General features: G+C 35.0%; 1 protein-coding gene across 1 annotated transcript in view; it reads right to left on the bottom strand.

Annotated features, from left to right (window-relative positions):
- LOC101743161 (ankyrin-2) overlaps window positions 1-23425 on the bottom strand; it is a 78649-nt gene that overhangs the window by 17632 nt on the left and 37592 nt on the right. The window contains exons 17-44 of the mRNA XM_062676454.1: window positions 22644-22737; window positions 22118-22289; window positions 21393-21545; window positions 20686-20806; window positions 18918-18938; window positions 18141-18260; window positions 17838-17942; window positions 17210-17370; window positions 16215-16340; window positions 15531-15619; window positions 13742-13949; window positions 11260-11419; window positions 10549-10714; window positions 10203-10415; window positions 9424-9551; window positions 8678-8847; window positions 8271-8411; window positions 7714-7893; window positions 7308-7471; window positions 5923-7077; window positions 5635-5847; window positions 5269-5535; window positions 4437-5193; window positions 4135-4350; window positions 3918-4044; window positions 2564-3693; window positions 1948-2084; window positions 96-1590 (exon numbers count right to left, since the gene is read on the bottom strand). Of these exons, the coding sequence (XP_062532438.1) occupies window positions 96-1590; window positions 1948-2084; window positions 2564-3693; window positions 3918-4044; window positions 4135-4350; window positions 4437-5193; window positions 5269-5535; window positions 5635-5847; window positions 5923-7077; window positions 7308-7471; window positions 7714-7893; window positions 8271-8411; window positions 8678-8847; window positions 9424-9551; window positions 10203-10415; window positions 10549-10714; window positions 11260-11419; window positions 13742-13949; window positions 15531-15619; window positions 16215-16340; window positions 17210-17370; window positions 17838-17942; window positions 18141-18260; window positions 18918-18938; window positions 20686-20806; window positions 21393-21545; window positions 22118-22289; window positions 22644-22737 (8189 nt within the window). The remainder of the gene's footprint in view (window positions 1-95; window positions 1591-1947; window positions 2085-2563; window positions 3694-3917; window positions 4045-4134; window positions 4351-4436; window positions 5194-5268; window positions 5536-5634; window positions 5848-5922; window positions 7078-7307; window positions 7472-7713; window positions 7894-8270; window positions 8412-8677; window positions 8848-9423; window positions 9552-10202; window positions 10416-10548; window positions 10715-11259; window positions 11420-13741; window positions 13950-15530; window positions 15620-16214; window positions 16341-17209; window positions 17371-17837; window positions 17943-18140; window positions 18261-18917; window positions 18939-20685; window positions 20807-21392; window positions 21546-22117; window positions 22290-22643; window positions 22738-23425) is intronic.

The raw sequence follows: 23425 nt of genomic DNA, 5'->3' as shown, positions 1-23425 counted from the left end.
AAATAGATCGTTGGAGTTTTTGATGTGATGGAATATTATTTTCTGAATTTAAATTACTGTTAATCTTATTTGGATATAGAAAAAACTTTACATACCGTGTGTCACGTGGCTAGTATCAATTCGAATCAAAGCCCCTTGAGAGATATCTTCGAGAAGGTTAGAACATCTTCTGTTTAATTCTTTCATGTCTGGTACTTCGTCTGATTCTTCTTTTTCTGCAGTTGATGTTACTGACTCTAATCTTTCTTCTTTTATATCACCTTTTGAACTCTTTCCCTCCTCCTCAACAATTTTCGCTTGTATGGCAATTTTTTCCCCATCTACGTGATCAGCAATTGCTGATACTGTACGTTCGCCTTCGATCTGTTTTTTTGAATCTTCAACATTATCTTCCTTAATAAAATCTTTTAATTTTTCTTGTTCATCCCGTACGTCTGTCAAAGTTCCTGCACTCACTGTTGATAACGGCTTAGTGACTAATTTAGTCGATTTTTCAATAATATGACTCGTCTCTGGGGATGAAATAATTTCTTCAGCCTTAACTTTTTCAAAAGATGGCTTAATTACTTCTTCTGAAAAATTTTCACCACTTGTTTCTGTTAATGCAGGCTTTGTTCTTGAGAGCTCTTTTATTTCACGTGTCGATTTATCAGAAATATCTTCTATTAGTTGTAGGTCTTGGACAGCTCTAGCTTGAGCCACATCACTGGTATCAGGTGCTCGTTTCGCTTCCTGTTCTTGGTCCTGAATAGATTCTGATAAATCTTTTTCCACTTCAATCACTTCCGATTTTGCTTTACTAATTGATTTATCATCCAATTCACTGAACATCTTGCTTTCTGTCATTATTGATGTCTCTTGTGAGGAACTTGTTGATATTCTAAAAACACGAGATACCGATCTCTCTTCTTCAATAAATTCTTTGCTTATTGTAATGCATTCTGAAACGTCAGAAGCTAACGTTTTCGATACATCTAAGGAAGAATGATCTTCAGAAATTGTTTTTTCATCTAATGATTTCGATGATTCTTTGACACTTTCCACTGATACTTTTGAGTAATCTTTTGTTAGGTCTACCGTTGAATCTTTCGATAGCTCGTTGGTGGCGAAATCTCTAGACGTATCTTTGCTGTCAATTGAAGATTTAGAGTAATCTTTAGTTAAGTCAAGAGACTTTTTAGATAAATCTGGGGTCGCCCTGTCTTCTGTATGTTCATCGATTCTTGAATCTTCTTTTGTGTCGAAAGAAGTTTTTGACGGATCCTTGACCAGATCTGCACCACTGATTTTAGACAAATCAGCTGACGTACAGTCTTCCAAAACAGACTTTTGCTCCTCGTCAGATGATTTTGTCAAGGTGGATATAACCGTTGTTACAGATGATTCTGTTGTAGATTTTGATACTAAATCAGACTGAAGAAGACTATCGACGAAGTGGGTCTTTTTCATCACTTTATCAGTTGATTTTTCTTCATCGGATGTTTTTGTTGTAGAGCTTGTGCTTGGCTCATACTTAGCTGTATCAGGTTTCTTTATAATTGAATGTATGCCGTCGTCAGGATATTGATAATCTTCACCAAAGACGTCAGCCTATAAAAATAAAAAGGTGTTATTTTTACTTACAAAGATTTATGGTCAGACTGATATTTTTTTATTTTTTATTGCTTAGTTGGAGGGACGATATCACAATCTGCCTGGTGTTAAGTGGTTACTGGAGCCCATAGACATCTACAACGTAAATGCACCACCCACCTCGAGATATAAGTTCTAAGGTCTCAGTATAGTTACGACGGCTGCCTCGCCCTTCGAACCAAAACGCATTACTCCTTCACGGTGGAAATAGACGGGGTGGTGGTAGCTACCCGTGCGGACTCCCAAGAGGTCCTAGTACCAATGAATATCTTTAAATGTATTGACGTTTGTTAAAACATATGTTTTATGGTTTACCTCTTTCTCCGGGAAATCATCAGCATCATCCAGCGAATCTGTTCTTATTTTCCTGGAATCGAAACTTGACGTTGGTAGTTTTCCGTCTAGGTCAGACATTGGTTCAATTATTTCTAAAACTTTAGCTTTGTCCATGTCTGTAAGGCAATAATTAAATTACGTGTTAAATTTTGATTTCTTAGAGCGGAGTCAAAATAACAAACTATTCAAAACTATCCAAGCTATAATCATTTCCATTAAATATAAGAAATCTTTCTTTAGTTACTTGTATACAAAGTAAAAAGAAAATTCTATCAACAAAGTTCTAGCACACTTTCTCTACAGCAAAAAGGGAATACAGGATGTGTTCCCAATATAACTTAAAGTTTTATGGGGCGATTCAAATTAATCATGCAGTTGTAGTTCGAAAACCAATAAATATTTTTTTACTAGCAAAATGTGTGAATGCACTGTAATGATCATGTTATGAAAATATTTATTATCATTAATTACATGGGCAACAGTTGCTAAATTTTATAAAGATAGATTCTGAAAACGAGTCTTAATAGCAAATTGACTTAACGAGTACATAATTTGCGTATTTTTTTTTAAATTTTCGTTTAAAATAATATTTTACCTGATTCCGAATCTGTATATATTTGTTCTTCGACTTCTTCCGGAGAACTCTGTACTGAAAATGTTCTCGTTTGTTTCTTTTTGGGCATTATGACAATTTCACCACTATCCCTGGAAAGCGATTTAATGAGGCCCGGTCTATCTTTAGCGAATTTCTTTGTCTCAGCGTAAACAATTTCTTTCTTAGCTTCAATTTCTTTTTCTTTGTCTTTAGCTGATTCCAAATAACCTTCGACGGTTGTTACGGCCTCTTCAATTATTGAATCCACAGAAACTTGACCAGCAATGTCCTGAGGCTCTGCAACTTCAACAGGGTGTTCTTCTGATGACATATCGACTTCCTCCGAAGCCTGCTTAATGATAATTTCTATATTATCTGCCATTTGTTTCATGGCCGAATCAGATTTTTTCATATCCGTTTTAATTTCAGTTGTTTTCTCATGGGCAACAATGGGAATAGATTTACTGACTTCTTCATCTGTTTCAACATCAGACTCAGCAATCCTTTCTAAGGAAATAGCTGGACTGATACACGAATGTCTTCGTTCTTCTTTCTGAGGCACTTTCGTGTCGTAAGATCTCTTTTCTGATTCTACTATTTCTTTGGTAATGGTTTTAATGTCTTTATCTACAATTGGGCTTCGTGCAACAGCAGCAATTGTACCTTTTTGCAAAATATCATCGATAACTGGTTTGACTTGCTCTTTCGTTATTTCAGGTAATTCTTGTAAATCTCTCGGCATATGTTTTTTGGTTTCCTTCATTTCCTCCAATTGTTCACCAATATCAAATTTGCCCAAAGTATCGGTCCTTATCTTTGAAACGTCGAATTTCCCTTCTGTTCTGAATGATTTAGTTGTGGTAGATTCTTTTATAGATGATTTAGTTTGGCTCATCATTTCAGATGTGACCAAAGGCTCTGTTCTAGTTGTGCTAGAATAATGTGTTTCAGTTTTGGTCGAAGTAAAGACGGTCGGGGTTTCTTTATGTGTTACTGTTTCCTTAATTATTTCATCTTGAGTTAAAGGAACAATCACTTCAGGGACTGGTTCTTGAACAGACACGCGTTTTAGTTGTTCTTGTTTCTCTCTATTGAGAAATTCAATAGTCATATCTTTATCAGAAACAGATCTGAAAGAACAAATGCGCTTTGTAGAATTGGTTAGAAACATATTTGTTTCGCTAAGGAAGAAATGTATTAAATTATACGAAAGAGCAACAAAAGCACAAATTAATATTTTTAATTTAATTTAATAAAATTAAATTTTACAACAGTTTTCACAGAATACTATGAAATCGTATTCAATAGCAGAAACTAAATCAATAAATTAAACAAATATTATTTTACTGCTCACCCAATCTCTGCAATATGTGGTAATTTATGCACATAATCTGCAGTATGATCTTCTGGAAATCCTTCAACGTCATCAAGTGAATCCCCGTGAGTCAGTTTGGCGAGTTTCGGGTGTTCTACAGATTTTTCTAAAAAATTATGCCACATTAATTATTTTCTGAATAATAAGATGAAGAATGCCTCGTGCTATTGAATTGAATTTTAACATTATGACTTACCAGCAATCTGTATAATTTCTTCGGTTTCAATTTTATGTGGCCCAATATCCTTGGAATGATCCACATGTGTGCCTTGGGTTGCAATATCGTCCTCCGACTCTTCAAAAGTGTAATCTCTAGATTCAGTAAGACTGTGAGCATCTGACGGTCGCTTTTCCTCTAGACGTAGTTCACCCACTGATTCTGTTGACGTCACTGATTGGCGTTTTGAATCAACTGAAATTTGAAACATTAATTTATAATTTTACTACTTGTACACCATGAAATTTTTAGTGTGAGATGTTGCTTTTATTTTAAATTACCATCCTCTTTCGCATCATCCGAAACCATTTTCTTTTCAATTACAGTTGTTGCAACAACTTCTGTCTTTTGCTGTTGCAATCGCTCTGCTTCATAGACTACGTCTTCTTCCGAAGATGTTTTCTTGGTAACCGCATCTTCCGAACTAATCTTGTCTGAAATTCCATCTGATGATTTACGTTCTGAAATTTCTATTTCTCTACTGCTCTCGGATGATATTTTATCTGAAGTTTCACCTTTTTCAAAAGATTTATCTATTTCTTCTGCTTCGGTTACAATAATTTGGAATTCTTGTTTTGGTTTGATTTCAATATCACCAATATCACTTAGCTTAGTTATTGATATAGATTCAGTTCTAGAATGTCGCTTAGGTATCATTTTCTTAAAAACGACGTCTGACTCTTTATCAGATTCCGAATCTTGCCTCTCAATTTCAAGCACTTTAGGGTCAATTTTAAATGAAGTAAATCCAACGCTTTCCTCAAATTTTTCGTCACCAAATCCACTTCCAGAATCAGCCGCCTCTTCGAATTCAGCCCTTTCATCAAATTCAGATGACGAAACTTTAACTTTTGTATCGGATTGGTCAGATTTTAGTGATTCTGCTTCTGAATGTCTTCTTGAATCAGTATGCTCGGAATCTTCAAGCGAATCTGAATATATACGCTTTGAAAAGAAACATTCCTGCACTGAATCATCCTCAGGTACAGTTTCAATAAACTGTCTCGCTTTAGCACTTATCACTGGTGTCTCTTTAGTCTAAAAAAGTAAAAAACGATAAATGTAATATGATAACAAAGCAAAAAGGTGAGAGCAATGGATAGCTTTAATAACCTTATCTGATTCCGTTAAAGGTACCTGTACTTGGGCACTATGCTCACTCTCGAATTTCAAAAATTCCATGGTCTGACTTTTCGGGGACGTGTCAAACTTTTCAATCAATTTTGAAACGGATTTCACATCGGTTTTAATTGAGCCTGCTTCTATTTTCTCAGTAACTGGTCTGTGCGCCGGACTTGAGCCAATTTGATCTTCTAGATCAGAAAACTGAGAAGCTTCATCCAATGAATCACTTCTGTGCTTAGAATCTTTTGAGTATACCTATCAGCAAGAAAAAATTTATTTCAATATAGTTTTTTGTTATATTTCGTGTATGCAAATATAAATGTAAGCACAGAACAATAAAATTATAAAACAAACCTTGGACTCAGTTTGGGAAATAAAGCTGAAGTCTTTCTCGGTGCTGTGCTGGAGATCCGCTAAAGAATCAGCTTTGTCAACGACAGATTGGATTGGTGATTCTGTTGATACTTTTTGTGCTATTAAATCTTGCATATCTGAACCTACAGAATCTGTCTTCGTATGTCTGCTAAGGTCTGATTTAGTACTTGCTGTAGAGGTCTGAGTCTCAACCTTTAATGAAAAATAATATCCTTAAATTGGGCAGTACACATATAATATAAAAAAAAAACTGCGTAAATAACAAACCTTTTCCTTTGATTTATCAGTTAAAGAGACATCTCTTTCCTCCAACGATTGCTTTTTATATTCTTCGGTAACTTGTACTGGTTCTTCAGTAGTTATTTTTTCTAGGAAGACATCTTTCATTACAGCAACACCTTTGTAATCCTTATCGTCTTCATCTCCTTTTTTATCTTTGTCACTAACTTTAGGACTGTCTTCGTGATCTATTTCAGCGCCAATATATTCCCTGTAGGGCTTGACTTTAGTTTTGTTGTCTAATTTGTCCACTTTGACTGTTGTAGTCTGCGATTCCGTTTCTGTTTCAGAATCTGTCGATTTTTTAAGGAATTCGCTATCTTCCTCGGAAGATACTTGAACGAGGGTTGAGTCTGTTCGTATAGTCTTAGGGAAATGCTTTGGTTTCTCACATAGTTTTGTTTTCGAATCGAATTGCTGTATCGTCTCTTTGACGGATTTTACTGTCTCAATATGTGTCTCAGTTTCGACGGTCACTTTATGTGTAACGTGAGATTCCATGCTCGATAATTGCTTAGATTGCTCTCTAACGAACTCTTGAGTATACCCATTGCCTTGTCCTTGTTCCAAAGTATGTTTTTTTAGGGCTTCTTTAGTTAGTTTTATCGTTGGTTTTGAAACATCAACATTGATTTCTTTTACCATTTTCGATTCGAATGAATTAATTTTATCTTTCAAAGTAGCTTCAGCAATATCTTTCTCTTCTTTAACGATTTTGGCCGTTTTTTCAATTTCTTCCATCTTTTCTTCGACTTTAGATGTGAAAATTTCTTTCTGTGAAATCTCTTCTTTTGTAACCGTATGAGGTTTAGTTTCAATCGCTTGTTTTTCTACTGCTTCATTTGTTATTGATTTTCTTGGGGTTATTACAACATTGGAAAAGTCCCCTGATGGAAACCGCATTGATTCATTTCGCATGTGTCTCTGCAGATGTTTAGGGGTAGGCTTAGCTGGCGATGATGGATCGAACTTCCTAAATTGTTCTATAGGTTTTTCTACTGGTTTTACCTCTTCCTTTCTTTCTTCAACGATAGCTTCAACAATAGTTTCTGTAATGACTTCCTGTTCTTCTGTCCCCTCTTCAACTTTATCTGGAGATGTTTTCGATCGTGACTTTTCTAATGTGGGTTCCTTATCTAAAGACTGAAAATATAACAATAGAATTAGATTGATTCATTACATTATTATGGCGAATGTCACGATTAAATCATTTTCACAGTTGTCAAGTAAAATCATTCAACCTACTAACTTTAGTTTACTTGCATATATATTTTACTGTTGTATGTATTTTTTATTATATTTTGGTCATTGAAATCTAGTCAAAAATGTTTTTAATCACTTTGTTGCTCTAAATTTTTTAAAAACTACAATACCTGTTGCTCAATGTCGTGGAATTTCTTGATATCCGGTTTGATTTGTGTCTTAATTTCAATTATTTCTTCACGAATTTCTTTCTTTTGTTTTGAAGCTGGCACTTTACTAGAACTTAACTTTCTAGTTATTTGTTCCTTTCTTTCAGCAACGCTTCGTTTGATGTCTAAAATTAACGAAAACAATTACTAAATGGCGACTATCTTTACAATCTTTTGATTTTGTTATACAAGAGTAAGACTTGAAAAGTATTATTTTTAATTAAAAAGAACCTTTACACTGTACTTAATTTCTTATCTATTTATTTATTATTTATCTATTTTTAAACTGCAACTCACATCAATCTACAGCTAGACATAGAAATCTCTCGATTTGTAATTTAATTTTGTATTTTAATTCCAAAAATACCTTCATCTTCCTCGCTCTCCTCACTTGGTGAAGGCGTTCTATCTATTTCACTCTTTTCAACAATAGATTTTTCTTCCGGTGAATATTTGGCTTCATCTTGATCATGTTCTGATTCTCTATGCTCCGGTAGTATATCTTCTTCATTGTACAGTTTTTCTTTGAGCTTATTATCTTCTTCTGCTGTAAAAAACATCGATTCAAAACGGATATCTGCATATGAAATAGAAACAAGAACGAGTAGACTGCTGATATGATATCAAAAATATATTTAATGAAAATATTGAATACGATTTGGAATCAAATCGGAACCCCGTGATACAACTGTCAGATATACTGTTTGACTGATGAGGAGATTGTATGTTTGAACAGCGATTAGGTAATTATTTCCTGAAAATACCTATGATATAAATGTTCTTTAGAGTGCCAACGTTCACACTAAGTTACATCATAATCAGATGAATGTTTTAAGTACGCATAGAAGACTAACACACAAACTACACAGACTATAGACAATGATTTATATTCGCATAGAGATAAGAACGTCGAAACAATTTTACCTTTATACGCTTCGATCTCTTCAGATGCTTGCCTCTCTTGGTAAATGTTACGCCGGATTCGTCTTTCGTTTATCGTGTCTGACTGCGGAGCTATTATGTCATCTCTGCCTATACGACAGAGTGCTAGTTCCAAGGAATTGTCTAAAATTTTGAAAAGTGTTCACTGTATTACAATTAATTGTTCTAGCAATCATCAAATTTATTAGAAGTGTTTGATAAATTTTAATGTTCCCATAGAGCTTACATTCTATTCAGCTTAGATAAATGTTACCACCAAATAGAGACTTCGGTTTCATCTGTTAAGGTGGTGCTGCTCACGATGTGGTTAATAGTAATAATGGGTGTTAATGGTAAATTACAGTGTACTTAATACCAGGTGGAATTCCTCTAATAAATACAATGTCTACCTTGAGCCTTTGTTCCAGATTGTGTCTTCCAAAGTTTCAACATAAGCTGAGCTTGTTCCGGTGCGGTGATCCTTTTAGCTTGAATTTGATTAACCGTGGCAACACTCACGCCCAATTCATAAGCTAAAGCCACCCAATCTTTACCCAGTAGATTGCAGATATCTTCCAGCCTAAAAAAGCAATTTTACATTATGTTTGGTCGGAGTAGCTGTTAATGTAGATTTATTAGAATTTTTTATTTTTTATTGTTTTATTGCTTAGATGGGTGGACGAGCTCACAGTCCACCTGGTGTTAAGTGGTTACTGGAGCCCATAGACATCCACAATGTAAATGCGCCACCTACCTTGAGATATAAGTTCTAAGGTCTAAGTATAGTTACAACGGCTGTCCCACCCTTTAAACCGACACGCATTACTGCTTCACGGCAGAAATATGCAGGGTGGTGGTACCCACCCGCGCGGACTAACAAGACGTCTTATCCGTTAGGTCGCGATGACTTCATGAAGAACTCAGAACTTTTCAAAACCTTCCTGTTAATATCCTTGCTGTGCAATTAACGCACTATTCCTGCGGCGAATCAGTTATGCGTTCGGTTTGAATCTGCCGCTATTTAATTGGAATTTGATCTAATATTCCAGGATGGTGGCGATATTCACATTATGACGTTTGGCTTCCTCTAACATCACCCCTCAGTATATTACATATGTACACACTAGAACCAAACATTTTCATATTTTTATCTGACCTAGGATCACTGAGTCGCTGCCTCCAAATCAATTCTTGTTCCTCAGTGCGTCTCGGAACCGCTTCTGATGGTAGAGGCGATGTCCTATCAGTCGGCTCGTCAGGTACCATTATGTTGAGAACGGCAATCTAAAAATAGTACTAACAGTTATGATTTCTCAATTTATAGTTTTGTTGCTTAAAGTGGTGATAGGTTTTTTTGTTTTTTCCATATATATATAAACGAACGTACTCCTCTCTTCTCTTAATGTAATGGTCACCAGAGTCTTGATGTGAATGCCACCATCAATCTTGAGACTTCAGTTCGAAATCTCAACTACATTGTAAGCAGCTATTGCAACCTTCAAATCGGAACACATGAATGCTTCCCGGTACAGATAAGCACGATGGTGCTACTCCGTACTGGCTTGCAATACATGTACTGTACCTTGTACTATCACCAGTAATTGCGCCCAGTGAGTTTCTCGAAATTAGATTTCTAGATAGTCTCATTGGGTCGCGATTCTGATCCGATGGTAGATTCAGCGAAGCACTGCTCTTACTAGGGGGCTAGGGAGGGTGAATTCTCTCAAATCGAGCCCCATAAGTTCACCTCTCACCCGTCCGCACGAAATTGGAATATCCCCGTAGACTACCAACAAATAGGTAGAACAAAAAAAGCTAATTACGCAAACTTATAATCTTCGCTAGTTCCATTTTCATTGTATGATGTTATTTCTTTATTATAGAACTAGTTTGTGGGAACTATTAAGTTCAATACATTGTAATGGATTCACTTACAGGAGCGGGGGAAGGTTCGCCTTTAGGCACCTTCGGATCTCTCATGAACTGACATCTGCAAATCGGTTCTAGATCCTGGGTCTTGATCATAACCGGGAACGCCATGCGATTTTCTCGGAAGGCCCGGAATGGTATTGTCAACTGTTCTCCTGATTTAGCTACCGGAACGAGGTTTCCACCGAATTCCAGATAGACTGGTTTTCCTTCGTGGACCTGAGAAAATCGAATAATTTACATTAAGTCTGACTATATAGATCACTTTAAATATTTTGTAGTAAATGTGGACTACATATTTTCATAATAATTTATTTCTAATTGTTTCTTCACTGGCACAATTTTTAATTACCTCAACATCGCGACTTTTAGCAACTTGAATAAATCGTTCGATGCGTTCTAAAGCTTTATCTTCTTTATCATCAGTAACACAGAACATCCTGAGCTGCGCTTGGTTTTCGTCAGATCTCTTCGCGTAAACAACAAAACGCGACATAAATGGTACATGAATAGCCTCTCTGAAATAAAATCATTAAGAATCAAGGATCATGATGATCGTACTAAAGTGTAACAAAGGTGTAATCAAACGATTATCAATGAAACAAGACTAATGTCAAACTAGATTCTGATCTGGTGAATTTCATAGATTTAAGGATCTTGAAATCCTATTATATTGTTTTCAATTTGTATCAACGTAGCTGACCATTGTATTTATTGGGCTTGAATTCATATGAGCGATTTAAGATGCTTCAAATTCCAAACATGACCCAAAATCGTCATAGTCATCACATTCAATAGCCCAAAATTGTCAAATTCTGGACATAGCCTCTAGCTAATCACAATTGAGTCCGATCTTTAGTTCTTCTCATCCAGTTCTCGTTTTCATAAACCATCGTTCAATCAGGCAAGGAATGTATACATACTATCTTTGCCAATTTGCATAAGCCAAAAACACACTTTGTTGAAGATTTTTTTGAGCACTTAAACTTGTTTACGATCGATAATAATAAGAAAAAATCTAATCATGGACATATTTTCGCACTATTGTGTTCATAAAGCATACCTATATAATTCTGTAGCCATTTTCGTAGCATCTTCGATGTGTCTACAATCGATCAGCCAGTATCTAGCCGATACCGTCGTAGTAAAGGAAACACAATCGTTTACAAACGTCAAAGGTGTATTTTCAGTAACGTCTTCCCAGTGAGCCCTGTTTGTTCCTCCTGTTATGGAAATTCCAAGGATTATACTATGAGAAAGTTTTTATAAGTTATAATTAATTAATAAGAATACAATACTTAAAGAAGCTAAAGGCAGTACAGCGGCTTAAACGCTATTTTCTGCCGCTATTGTTGGTTATAATGCTATTTACATCGCATGCCAATCGCTAAAGCAGCATCTTTCTAGTATCCGTTCCAAGTTATTAATCAATATAATCAAAGTAAGCTGTACCCAAGTATTTAAATTGTCTACAACTAATTTTGTCATTATAATAATATCTTGTGAGGTAAACATAACGCTCTTAATGTAGGACTCACTCAAAAAAATTATCGTCAGACTTTTTTTGTAAAACTCGTGTGGCGGAAATCAGAAGATAGGTCGATAATTAAAAATAAAATAAAACAAATTAATTCCAAAACGGCCTATTTATAGCAAACACACATTAAGCAAATACATCATTTTACGCAAAATCAATTAACTTACTTTACTGAATCGTTTCAAAAAAGTGATTTAACGTGACAATGTTAACGATCACCTCATTCGTACAAATAGTGCTTAATATATCAAAAATGAAAACCACTAAACATTGCAAACGATTAGCATCTATTTTGATATAGTAAATAGTCATATCGTTATTGAAAACAGATCTCTCGAAGGACATTCACTGAAATTAACGAAATTAAAAATTAAAACAAACGGAAAAAGTAGTGTTTGAATGAAACAATGAAACTGAGATATAGTTGAAACAAAAAAGATGACGTGAAAAAACTAATAGGCCGTTTTGGAAAAGAACATTGAACCGCGTACAAAGCAAATGAATTTGGAATTATTTTCACAGATGCTGAAAAATGATATGAAACAAAAAAATATACATATGACTTTTTCTTATATTTAACCACCTCTCAATCAATTTTTACCTAACCTAAACTAACAGACGTACAACAATTCGTGTGATCGAAGTGCTTAAAATGTTGCATATGTTTGCTGAATTCAATCAAAATTTATGCAAAAATATTTTTTCATTAACAGTGAAGTTGCCCGCAGTGCATATCTTTGCTGTTCAAATCTATCGTTTATTTGTATTATTCTGGTACAAGGTGAAGTGTTTTAACAAAGCTCAAAATTTCAGCCCGTGCAAAGAAGACCGTATGAAAGCAAGATATGGGAAAGCATCCAAAAAGTGTAAGAGGGTAATAAATAAAAATATATGAGATAGTTATACTCCCACGCGCAAACAAAAAGCACTCTTAGTATAACTATCGTAATCAAATGAACAATGAAATAATCAAGGATTAAATCGGACAAAATTAAATTTCAAACAAATCAATGTGGAAATTAAACCGATATTTTGTTTCTTTTCTTTATTTTAAATTGCATAGTAGTACTAATTTTTACCTTCGAGAGATCGTTTGCGAAATACCCCTGTTGGTGCGCGCCGATAGATGGCAGCACATTATATAGCGCCACACACGGTGAGCGTGCAACACACACAAACACACGAGAACAAAGACAATGTAGACACGCACAAAACACACACACAGGGACGCGTCCCTTTTAGCTGCTCTGTGTATTTGCTATAAGCGATTTTTTTAACGTATGCTTTTGACGTATTTATTGAAATGTGTAAATGTATTATTGTTAAAAATGAATAAATACAACTTTTCTAGTAATCGTTTTCGATTATGCTCATGCTCATCCCGTGGTCTAGTAGATTTGGGAGAAAAAATCTATGTAGGTTTAAATTTATTACACTACTCTAACCATTATCTTCAAAATAAAGGAATCTAATATAGTAAAATTAAATTCATTGAACTATTGGCTTTCTAAAAGTTACCAAAATCTATAATGTTATAATTATACTAAATACTATTCTTAGGTATTTGGTTAACTATCATATGCCTCGTATTTCATAAAGTAGTAGTTCTCTAAAATAATTTAATTACTACCATAAACGGTTGCTATGGTGTTGTAATGGAATATTCGTTAGTCAAACATTACTTCTTTAATAATCAAGCAAGTAATCGAGTTTGTAAGCACTCTCAAGGCTGACTTACCTTTGCGCCGCAAAGCAGTATGTCGTCAATGTAGCGAAAAGGCATACTCCATTGCAACACGCTCGAAAGCCGTGATTGTTACCAATGCTTCCGAATTACACCCTATTCTCAAGATTCTTGATTAATAATTGACAAAAACTCAAAAAAAAAGTGAGCTAACAAAGTATATGAACAATATATTAATTTGACGGAACTCTATGAGTAAGTCGATATCGGAAAAGTTAGCAACAATCAGGTCAACATTAATTAGCAAACATCTCTCAGTCATACCTGAAATGGAGCAAAGAAGTCTTAACGTTGGCGCAGATGATGTGCTATACTGGTTTGTCATGCCCTGAGTATGAGGTCTAGGCGCTGGCATGCTCAGAGTAATTGCTTTGTGGAACTTTCTCCTGCGTGGCTCGACAGTAACCACAGGAGAAACCGCTACTCCACGTCCCAGTAGCTTAGCAGTTAATTCAGAATCTATAATTTGAGCCTGAAAATCGTTTTAACAAAGATATTTAGTTTTCGAACTTTGTATCTCAATACTCATAAAGACCAAACGCTGATTTAAGCTGTCATGCTTTTGTGAAAGTGAAAATATGCTGTGTTTGTGAATAAAATAAAAAAAATTAGCACTTACCTTGTTTAATTTTTCAATTTTCCTTTCGTTTGAATATTTATAAAATCAAGAAGTGACGTCAGCGGTAGGTGCAAAGTTAAGCGAAAATGAACGTTATGAAATCACAGTAAAAGCAACAGGAAGAAAACACTTTTGTGTCTCTCAGACTGCATCCCACACAAGCGCTTGCCAAGATGCAAAAAATGCTAACACACAATCAAGCTCAAATTATAATGCAAAACAAAATATATACATATCATGCACATCTCACGTTTGGTCTTCAGGAAATAAAGTACATTCAGCATTCGTTACGGTCGGAAAAGCAAAAACATTACCCAATAAATTTAGCGAACACCTTATTTGTACTTAAACTACAACACTTTTGTTATCACTCCAAATAAAATAAATTTCATAAATCAACGCTTACAATTAAAATCACACACTCGAATAACTGATTCATTTATAATTATTGTATTACAATTGTTGTTACATATAACTATTCATGCGATTTCTTACCCAAAGACCAAAAGAGAAAACAATGTGACTGTGGAACTTGTATAGTGACGCAGTGTGAGATATATATACTGAACAAAATTCTACAGTGATTTCATATGATTCAATTTTGCTTAAATTGAATTAAAGTGTTCTTTTCATTTATTCAAGATTTATTTTGTTTACAGACAGTGTATTCTAAATTTATTGGGTATGACTTTTAAATAGCTTAAGGAGTTATTCTAGGTGCTATTTAGGATTGACTACATCACAAATAAATACTAAATTAATAAAAAAAAAAACATAGCTTTTTATATAAGATATAAAGAGTATTAAAACAGTGTAAAATTAGTTTTATGAATGAAAACACAGTAAAACTTGGTAAAATTCGGTACAAAACATTCTATTCGACTTATTTTATGTTATATTTGGTTATAAAAATAATTTCTTTCAATTGGTTTATGTGACGACTTTAAAATTATCGGACGTCATCAACTTTGGCATTCCTATTTTGTACTTTCATTTTCATGAACTGGCTTATTCAGCTATAACTATTAAAGCAACGACTTCATTAACAAGCTAAAAATTTATTACGACTGTCTAACTGAAAGATTACATTTTAAATTTCGAAAATTTATCACTAATGGTAACTACCAATACTTTAAAAGTGACATACACTAGTAAAATTCTATTATTTATTAATAAATAGTTAATGTCAGAGAATCAAAGAACTCGTTACAATACTTCATTAGATTATGTTAAGCCGACTATGTCGCTAGCGTCTAATACTGAACCGTTCTCAAACCACCGATATAGTAAATAATTTACGAGTACGATTCACAGAATCGTGTTGGCTTAAAATTACCAAATCAATGAAAATCTTTTCTTCTTTGATACATTGTTGACGGTTATCTTTTTAAGATTTTTATCTTTAACGCCGGTCCGTGGCTTGAACAAATTTACCTGGAGGCCAACTTTGATCTTCTTCGTCAGAGCTCCCTGAGGGAAGACCGCTTGGACTTGTGGAACGACTGAACTCGAAACCATTCCACCTGAAAAAATTATAAATCTTATATTTATATATTTGTAATATAATAAAGAATTCTCCAGTGGTAACAATTCCCTCAACAAATTCAGCCGTGAAATGCATTCCAATTAAAGGTACACATTAAATTCTACCAACTTAAAAGAAAACCCAACCCATTGTTCACTGACTATTAAATTAATTCACTATTCTATTTTCATTTAGAAATTGTAATAGCTTGGTATTGCATAACAACGCAGAATTAGGATGCCGCGATTATGTGGTTATTCAGGACATACTATAAGAAGTACTCTTGTCCAGTATTATGTTATTATTTATGTTTATTTGTGAAACATTTGCCCTTGAGTCATTAGGTCTTCTTTGGAGGCGCTCGGGTAGCTGTTAGCAAATCTCCTACCCTCCTGACTAAGCCTTTGCTCGCCCACCTGTCCTGGTAAAACTGAAAAGGCCTCCGGGCCACCAATAATCCATCCTTCATAAAACTTTAATGTGTTATTTTACACAAACTCGTTACACCCTATATATTAAAACCTTGTAGTTCCCCAAACATGTACAGACTACAACATCGTCTAGCATTGTGGAAATTATCATATTATGTTTACCTTCAGGTCCAATAGCGTGTACTTCTTGACGTATGCGCGATATAACAGCAAAGTATTGCGGGAAATCGTGAGTCAGGATTCTGGTGAGACGCGGAGCATCCCATCCTTTCTCATCTTCATTAGCTTCTGTTTTATTTACAAAAAGTTACAAATGACATTAAAGATCTTATCACTCCTAATGTGTATCTTAATCTCAACTGTTTTTTTGTGCTGGAATTATCAATATTATTGACTAGTGAGAACTGGGTTGAAAACGATTCATCTGTCATGCCTTGATGTCGGATTTATTTACTACTAGCTGACCCGGCAAACTTCGTAGTGTCTTAATCGACCTAAACTTCTGTATAAAATAAACAAAAATGATCCGTCCGACGGGGGACACTCAAAGGAAAAATACAAAACTGTTATTTTTATTTAATTCCGAGCATTTTCATATTAATCTAATCCTTTTAAACCTTCTCCGGACTTCCACAATTAATTCAAGACCAAAATTAGCTAAATCGGTCCAGCCGTTCTCGAGTTTTAACGAGACTAACGAACAGCAATTCATTTTTATATATTATATAGACTTATTTTTCTAATGCGTGGATGAGCTCACGGCCCAACTAGTGTTAGGTGCTTATTGGAGTCCAGAGATGTCAAAAATGTAAATGGTACTGCACACCTTGACATATGAGTTCTGAGTCTTAGTTATATTCAATAGTTCATAACAGTATTTAGGATGCAAATCTCTCGTGTTTCAATTGAACGGTTCCAACCTTTCAAAACTTCATCGGTTATACGATACAATGCGACTTCACTTCTCAAAACTGATGGTGAAATTTAAGACCTACCACAGGCCGAGAGTTTGTCCGTTCATTTACGTTATATCTTCATTGATGCTAACAATCACTGTACTAAGGATCAACTGAATCAATTAAGCGAACAAAGGGACTGTGAGTCAAATGTAGAGGATAGTAGCGTCATTGTTTTGCTACAGGATAAAAGTAACTTGCCTTCAATTTCTAAGGTCTCGTGCAGGATATCTTGAACCACGTCATCTGTAGCGTCAGCATTATGCTCCCTCCAGCTAGTGCCATTATCTGAACGGAGGATCACAATCTCTCGTTCTTTGCCTCGCAGTGAAGCGTAATGGGGCACCTCCAGAATAACTGGCCTGTTCAATAGAAAAGCTTTTTTATTCAGTTCCATCTCTAATAACTGAAAATATTTAACTTGGATGAATCTGTATGTGTCCGATTTTTAACGCATTGATAGTTTGAACTGTTAGTTTTTAATTTCAAGCTTTTGATATGATTTTGATGCTACATATAAGATGAACTATTGCATTTATTGGTCTGTAAGTGTCCAGAGGTAATCAGTTGTTTGTCATTCTCATTGTGAGAATTTGTCAATTATTAAAGTAAATATCACTTAACTGTCAAATCATTAAATACGTTATAAACAAAGCAGTATCTCTAGGTCATTTACTCGTATATAATCTTATTAATAAACCTGGTGCTGGCAACAGATTATCATTATCCAAAAATTATATTGCAAATTTTGGATCTTGTTCTGCCTTAAAAATATCGTTTTCGTTGTGGAAAAGTTGCAGGGAGATTAGTTTTCGATGGAAATACCTACCCTAAGAATTTAGCAGAAACAGGTCCCATTTCTAAAACTCTCGAAGCAAGAGCCTCGCCCTCCATCAAAGGCGGCATGTGATTAATACGAGATGGTTTCAGATATCTGTAAATTAATAACAAGATTTTATAATTTCATCTAGTACCAAATATGATGCTATTTCAAGATTTTTGCAAAACTGTTCAGGTATGTTAGAAAATTAAATTTAATCTATTCAGCTTTCCTGTCATCTGATTAAAATTCAAATCTGCCGACGCTGAAGAATAAAAGCAGTGTAGTTGTATTTGTCTTAAAAGGTCATACCTGCAAGTAATTCTGGTAGGTTGCTGTGCAGAAAGTGGTGGAACGATGACCCTTACTCCGCCCCCACGGCAACCACGCATCGCCCCTCCACGGGCGTCCACAAGGAAGGATACCAAGAAACTGGAAATTCACCATGACATTGTGTTTATAAATAAAAGTTCCAAGCTAGAACTTTCTTCTGTGTTAAGGGTGTCTGAATACAAGATAAGAACAAGTACAGAATCTACAATTCAAATAAATCTCACAAAAAAAGCATTACTTACGCACCAGTACTTAGTTACAGTAGTAGGACCTGTTGTGAGTCCGCATAGGTAGGTACCACCACCTCACCTATTTCTGCCGTGAAGCAGTAATGCGTTTCGGTTTGAAGGGCGGGGCAGCCCTTGTAACTATACTGAGACCTTAGAACTTATATCTCAAGGTGGGTGGCGCATTTACGTTGTAGATGTCTATGGGCTCCAGTAACCACTTAACATCAGGTGGGCTGTGGGCTCGTCCACCCATCTAAGAAATAAAAAAAATATAAATACAATTAATACTTCGATTAAATGTCTCAAGTCGAGTAACTGTATCCACCTAGTTGACGTCAGCAGCCGCAACCTTCCCACCCCCAACACTAGACTTGAATGATAAGTGTTATTTTGGGAGTAGAATCCTCTCTGACTCAAAGCTTGTTAGGTTTTTTGAAAACCTTTTTAGTTAAAAAAAAGTTTTTTATAATGTAACTACGTAAAATCCTGAAACTAAGAAAGAACTTTGAACAAAATAATTTCTTACTTCTTCCACTGCAATTTCTTTCTGTTCGGCCACAAATCAGAGCAGCGTGCGTAAAATGTTCCGATTAAATAAAACATAAAACATGTATCTGAAATTAAATCGGTATGCATCAAACAATTGCCACTTTATTAATGAAAGTTGCTTTAAATAGATAATAATGCAATACTAGAGGTCCCGCAGTAGTCGAAATTCGACTATAATTAATTGGAATTGTAAGTTTGCACACTATTATGATTGTATTTTATACTTCTATAATCACAAATTTCGCTCTATAAAAAAATATTAATAAAGACACACAATATTTAATCTATTCTCAATTTGACCACAGACGTCAAGAACAAAAGTTTGACAATAAATAGTATGCATGCGTGTGTGCGTCAAATACATGGTATGTAGTATGTGTAATGTTTTCTTTATTGATTTTATGTATCTTTTATGCACTATTTAAAAAAAAATATTAACATTGTGCACTTCTCTATATTCTCTATAAGTGTGGAAAATTTCATACTCCTCCGTCCGCGCAATTTTCGTAAAAAGGGATACAAAGTTTTTGCTTCACGTATTAATATATAGATGCCATTTTATTAATGAAAGTTGCTTTAAATATAGTGATATAATAATGCAATATAATGCGAGTGCAATATAATAATGCTTTCAGGATGTTGTTGGGGCTCCCGCGGTACTGTAGCGCATCAGGTATGTTTGCGTATGCACACGTGGATGACTTTTCATCAATCATCCGCAAACGGACAGCCTCACTGATGCGTAGGGTTCGTGCGAGTACTAACAATATCCTGATGGTTATAGGTAATAAACCCGAATGTGCTGTTTTGAGACACAGGGTTCATGTACACATCCATGTACCTGGTGCCTTAAGGCAACGCAGATTTATGAATTAAATGTTTAAATGTTTTAATAATTTTGCTAATTTTAATTTTACTAACATAGTTATAAGTATTAATCTACTAACAACATATGGATTTATAATGGTCTGAATTAAATGATTTTTATTTTATTTTTATTTACAATGCAGATCCCAAGACCTAGCCTGAAATACATAATCAAATGCTATCAACTTCACCGATTTCGACGAACAAAGATTAGTTAATGACAGTTTCCAAGTATTTAATAAATAATATTACTTGTGCCATCTAAATTGTCACTTGAGTTTACAAATCGAGATAATTTTATCGCCAGTAAAATGTCTATGACACTTTAACGGTAGCGTGACAAAATTTAACGGATATTTTTGTTCACTATTAAAATATGCATCTAGATACATTTTAAAGTAGTAGCCTAAAGGATAAGATGTCCGGTGCATTCGTGTTGAGCGGCGTACCGGTGTTCGAATCCCAGGCAGGTACCAATTTTTCTAATGAAATACGTGCTCAACAAATGTTCACAATTGACTTCCACGGTGAAGGTGTAATAAAAATTAAACCCGCAAAATTATAATTTGCGTAATTACTGGTGGTAGGACCTATTGTGAGTCCGCGCGGGTAGGTACCACCACCCCGCCTATTTCTGCCGTGAAGCAGTAATGCGTGTCGGTTTGAAGGGCGGGGCAGGCATTGTAACTATACTTCAGACCTTGGAACTTATATCTCAAGGTGGGTGGCGCGTTTATGTTGTAGATGTCTATGGCCTCCAGTAACCACTTAATACCGAGTGGGCTGTGAGCTCGTCCACCCACTTAAGCAATAAAAAATAAAAATCACTGGAAAGGATTAAATGATTAAATGAAAAAAAATATATAAAAAATACTGACTTGGGTTGTGTTGGATCCACGTTGTAGCAATACGCCTCAGGAGCCTGTGCAGTACTGTAACGACTAATGCTCTTCACCACCACTTCTTGCTGAGGTTGGTACGGAATCCCGTTCATAGACCCTATGGAGATAGCGGGAATAAAAACTAATTAATACGCTTTTATTAGCTTCAGACGTATGTGTGTTAGTATGTAACGGAATCCTTAAACATGATTTGACCCCCTTCAAAACGTCGGATTAACTCGAAATTTGGTATACTTATTAAAGACCGATGACAATGGAATAAAAAAAAAATATATTGAAAAAATTTAAATTCAACTAAAAAATGAAAAATAAATAATAGTTAAAAAAAACTAACAAAATACGCTTCTATACAAAATCCAACTAAAAAACAGAAAATAAATTTAAATAAATTTGAATTAAAAATAGTGTAAGAAAAAATGATTTTATTATAAAAATAGCGTGAGGTGCATGGTATCAGTAGTTATAAATATTTTATGAACAGATATGAGTAGAAGGGTTATTTTGATAATATCCTGAAAAGCTATTTTTAATTAGGCGAGGCTAAGGAATTTAATTATCCCGTTTTCAGGACCCAAATTAATTGTAGATATACTGATTTAGAAACAACTATGTTAAAACAAGATCATCTCTTTTGCGTACTTAGAGGAAGGGTAGTGTTTGGTGTGTAAGCTAGATGTGGATACCTTGAGAGATTTCCATGATATTCTTATGGCTCATGGCGGATTCTGTTCGTTCATCCTTAGTCACGTCGATTGGCAGAGAATCATCTCCCAAAGACTTCATATCATCGGCGGTCAGATATCTGTATGGCTGGTCGTTTAGAATGGTGTCTTCACCTACCACAAAAAAGCATCTCATTATGTGATCAACATTTCTTTATATTATAATGCAGTTAAATTAAGCATTGGCATTTTTTTTAACGAACCTGAATATAACACGTATCATAGATGGCAAATTTGACTGATCTAAAAGGTTAGAAGAAGATTCTTAGATGTCATAACATACGACCGTTTGCTTCTACGTATCATTAATACAATACTTAATTAGTACAATACGTACCCAATAAATTCTTACTTGTCCAATAATTTGTCCAATAATTTGGTCCAATAATTTGGACAAGTAATAATTAGTTTGACGAGTACTCTGATTTGCAGAGTATTCTGTCATAGGTAGCTGTTTGGCTGTGCCCCTGGCATTGCTCGCGTCCATGAACCACAGTAACCACTCACGATCAAAATGATAAATATGTTACCCGACTATGACCTAGCTTAAAGTAGGCTTTGATCAAAGAATTATATGTTTATGTATTGATTTGTCGCTATACCTAACTACCGCAACTAATTCTGCTTTCAAATCGTTTAAAACAATTAAAGTTTATGCTGGACTTATTCATTCGAAAGAGACTAACCACCTTCTTCCTCTGAGTCAGACATGAAGGTCTCAAGCATGGTCTCCGGGGCGACCACCTTGTACTTTTCCTGCGAGGCTGGTGCCGACGACGGCTCTGATATTTCCTTAAGAGTCTCCATCACTGTTACGTAACCCAGCTTGGACGCTATATCCAAAGGAGTTTGTCCGCTCTGGTCAGGAAATACAATAATAAAATTAACAGTGGAAGCGGTCTTAAATTTTTCGTTTTGTCATTTTTAAAAGGCTTCTAAGATTAAAATAATTTATAATGGATGTCATTTTCGGTCCGTCATAATGGAAATCTGTAGAGTTATTTCATCAGCTGCAGATTTTAGCAATGGGCTTGGGGTTATATTGAGAGATATTGTTTGGTACCAACGGCTTTAAAAGGACGTGAGACTTAGAGGATTTTTTTGATGATTATTTAATTTTAGCGCAGCGTTACGTGTTAGAAGGAGTCCCCTCATGTGTCATTGGAAATGATCTGAAGAAACTTGTTTGTCTCGTTAGTCTCTGATACTGACCGTAGTCGTCGCGTTTGCATCTGCTTTGTGTTCAAGTAGAATATTCACAATATTAATGTGGCCCTGCTGAGCGGCGTGATGTAGGGCTGTGTAACTGGAAACGAATTTGGTATTACTCTCGGAGGATGAAGTTATTTTAGCGTGTCCCTACAGTAAGAGGGTAAGATATGTAACACATTTTGTCCATACAAGCATCTTCCCTTGCTAACATCCCTGGATAATGACACAAGAGCAAACATTTTGTACGATAGGGATTATATAGAACCACTGTGGCCATTTTGCTTTTGTATACAGTTTTAATCAAATATGGACCTTTCAAAATTGGGAACATTCCCAATTTTCTGTTTTCGTTTTCAAATATAATTGACGAGCAATATTTTATGAGCCGAAAAAGATTAAGTAAAACATGCACCCACCATAAGATGAGAGAGCACTAAACAAGAGCATTATGTATTTACTTCGATCTTATCCAAGCCAGACTAAATACCGCCAATTTACATACAATTTATGGGCCCAAGAAATCGTGTATCAGGATAAATAAAACAGAACAAATTGCGGGGTTAAACACAATTTAGGCTTATACTACTTAATATTTTATACATCCACACAGTTTATACATACACACATACATTAGGTATATATTAATCGTTCGTACTGATTTAAGGCCTGGGATATTATTTCTCTCTAACAAACTTGAAATTTTAATCTAAGGTTGCAAGATATTAAGTTAATACTCCGATGCCAATAAATCAAATTAGTGAAGGTAGTCAAGGAATACTTTT

The sequence above is a fragment of the Bombyx mori genome, chromosome 27, assembly GCF_030269925.1.
Source record: "Bombyx mori chromosome 27, ASM3026992v2".
Lineage (NCBI taxonomy): Eukaryota > Metazoa > Arthropoda > Insecta > Lepidoptera > Bombycidae > Bombyx > Bombyx mori.
The sequence above is the reverse complement of the archived record's forward strand: the minus strand, read 5'-3'. Positions and strand labels throughout refer to the sequence as shown.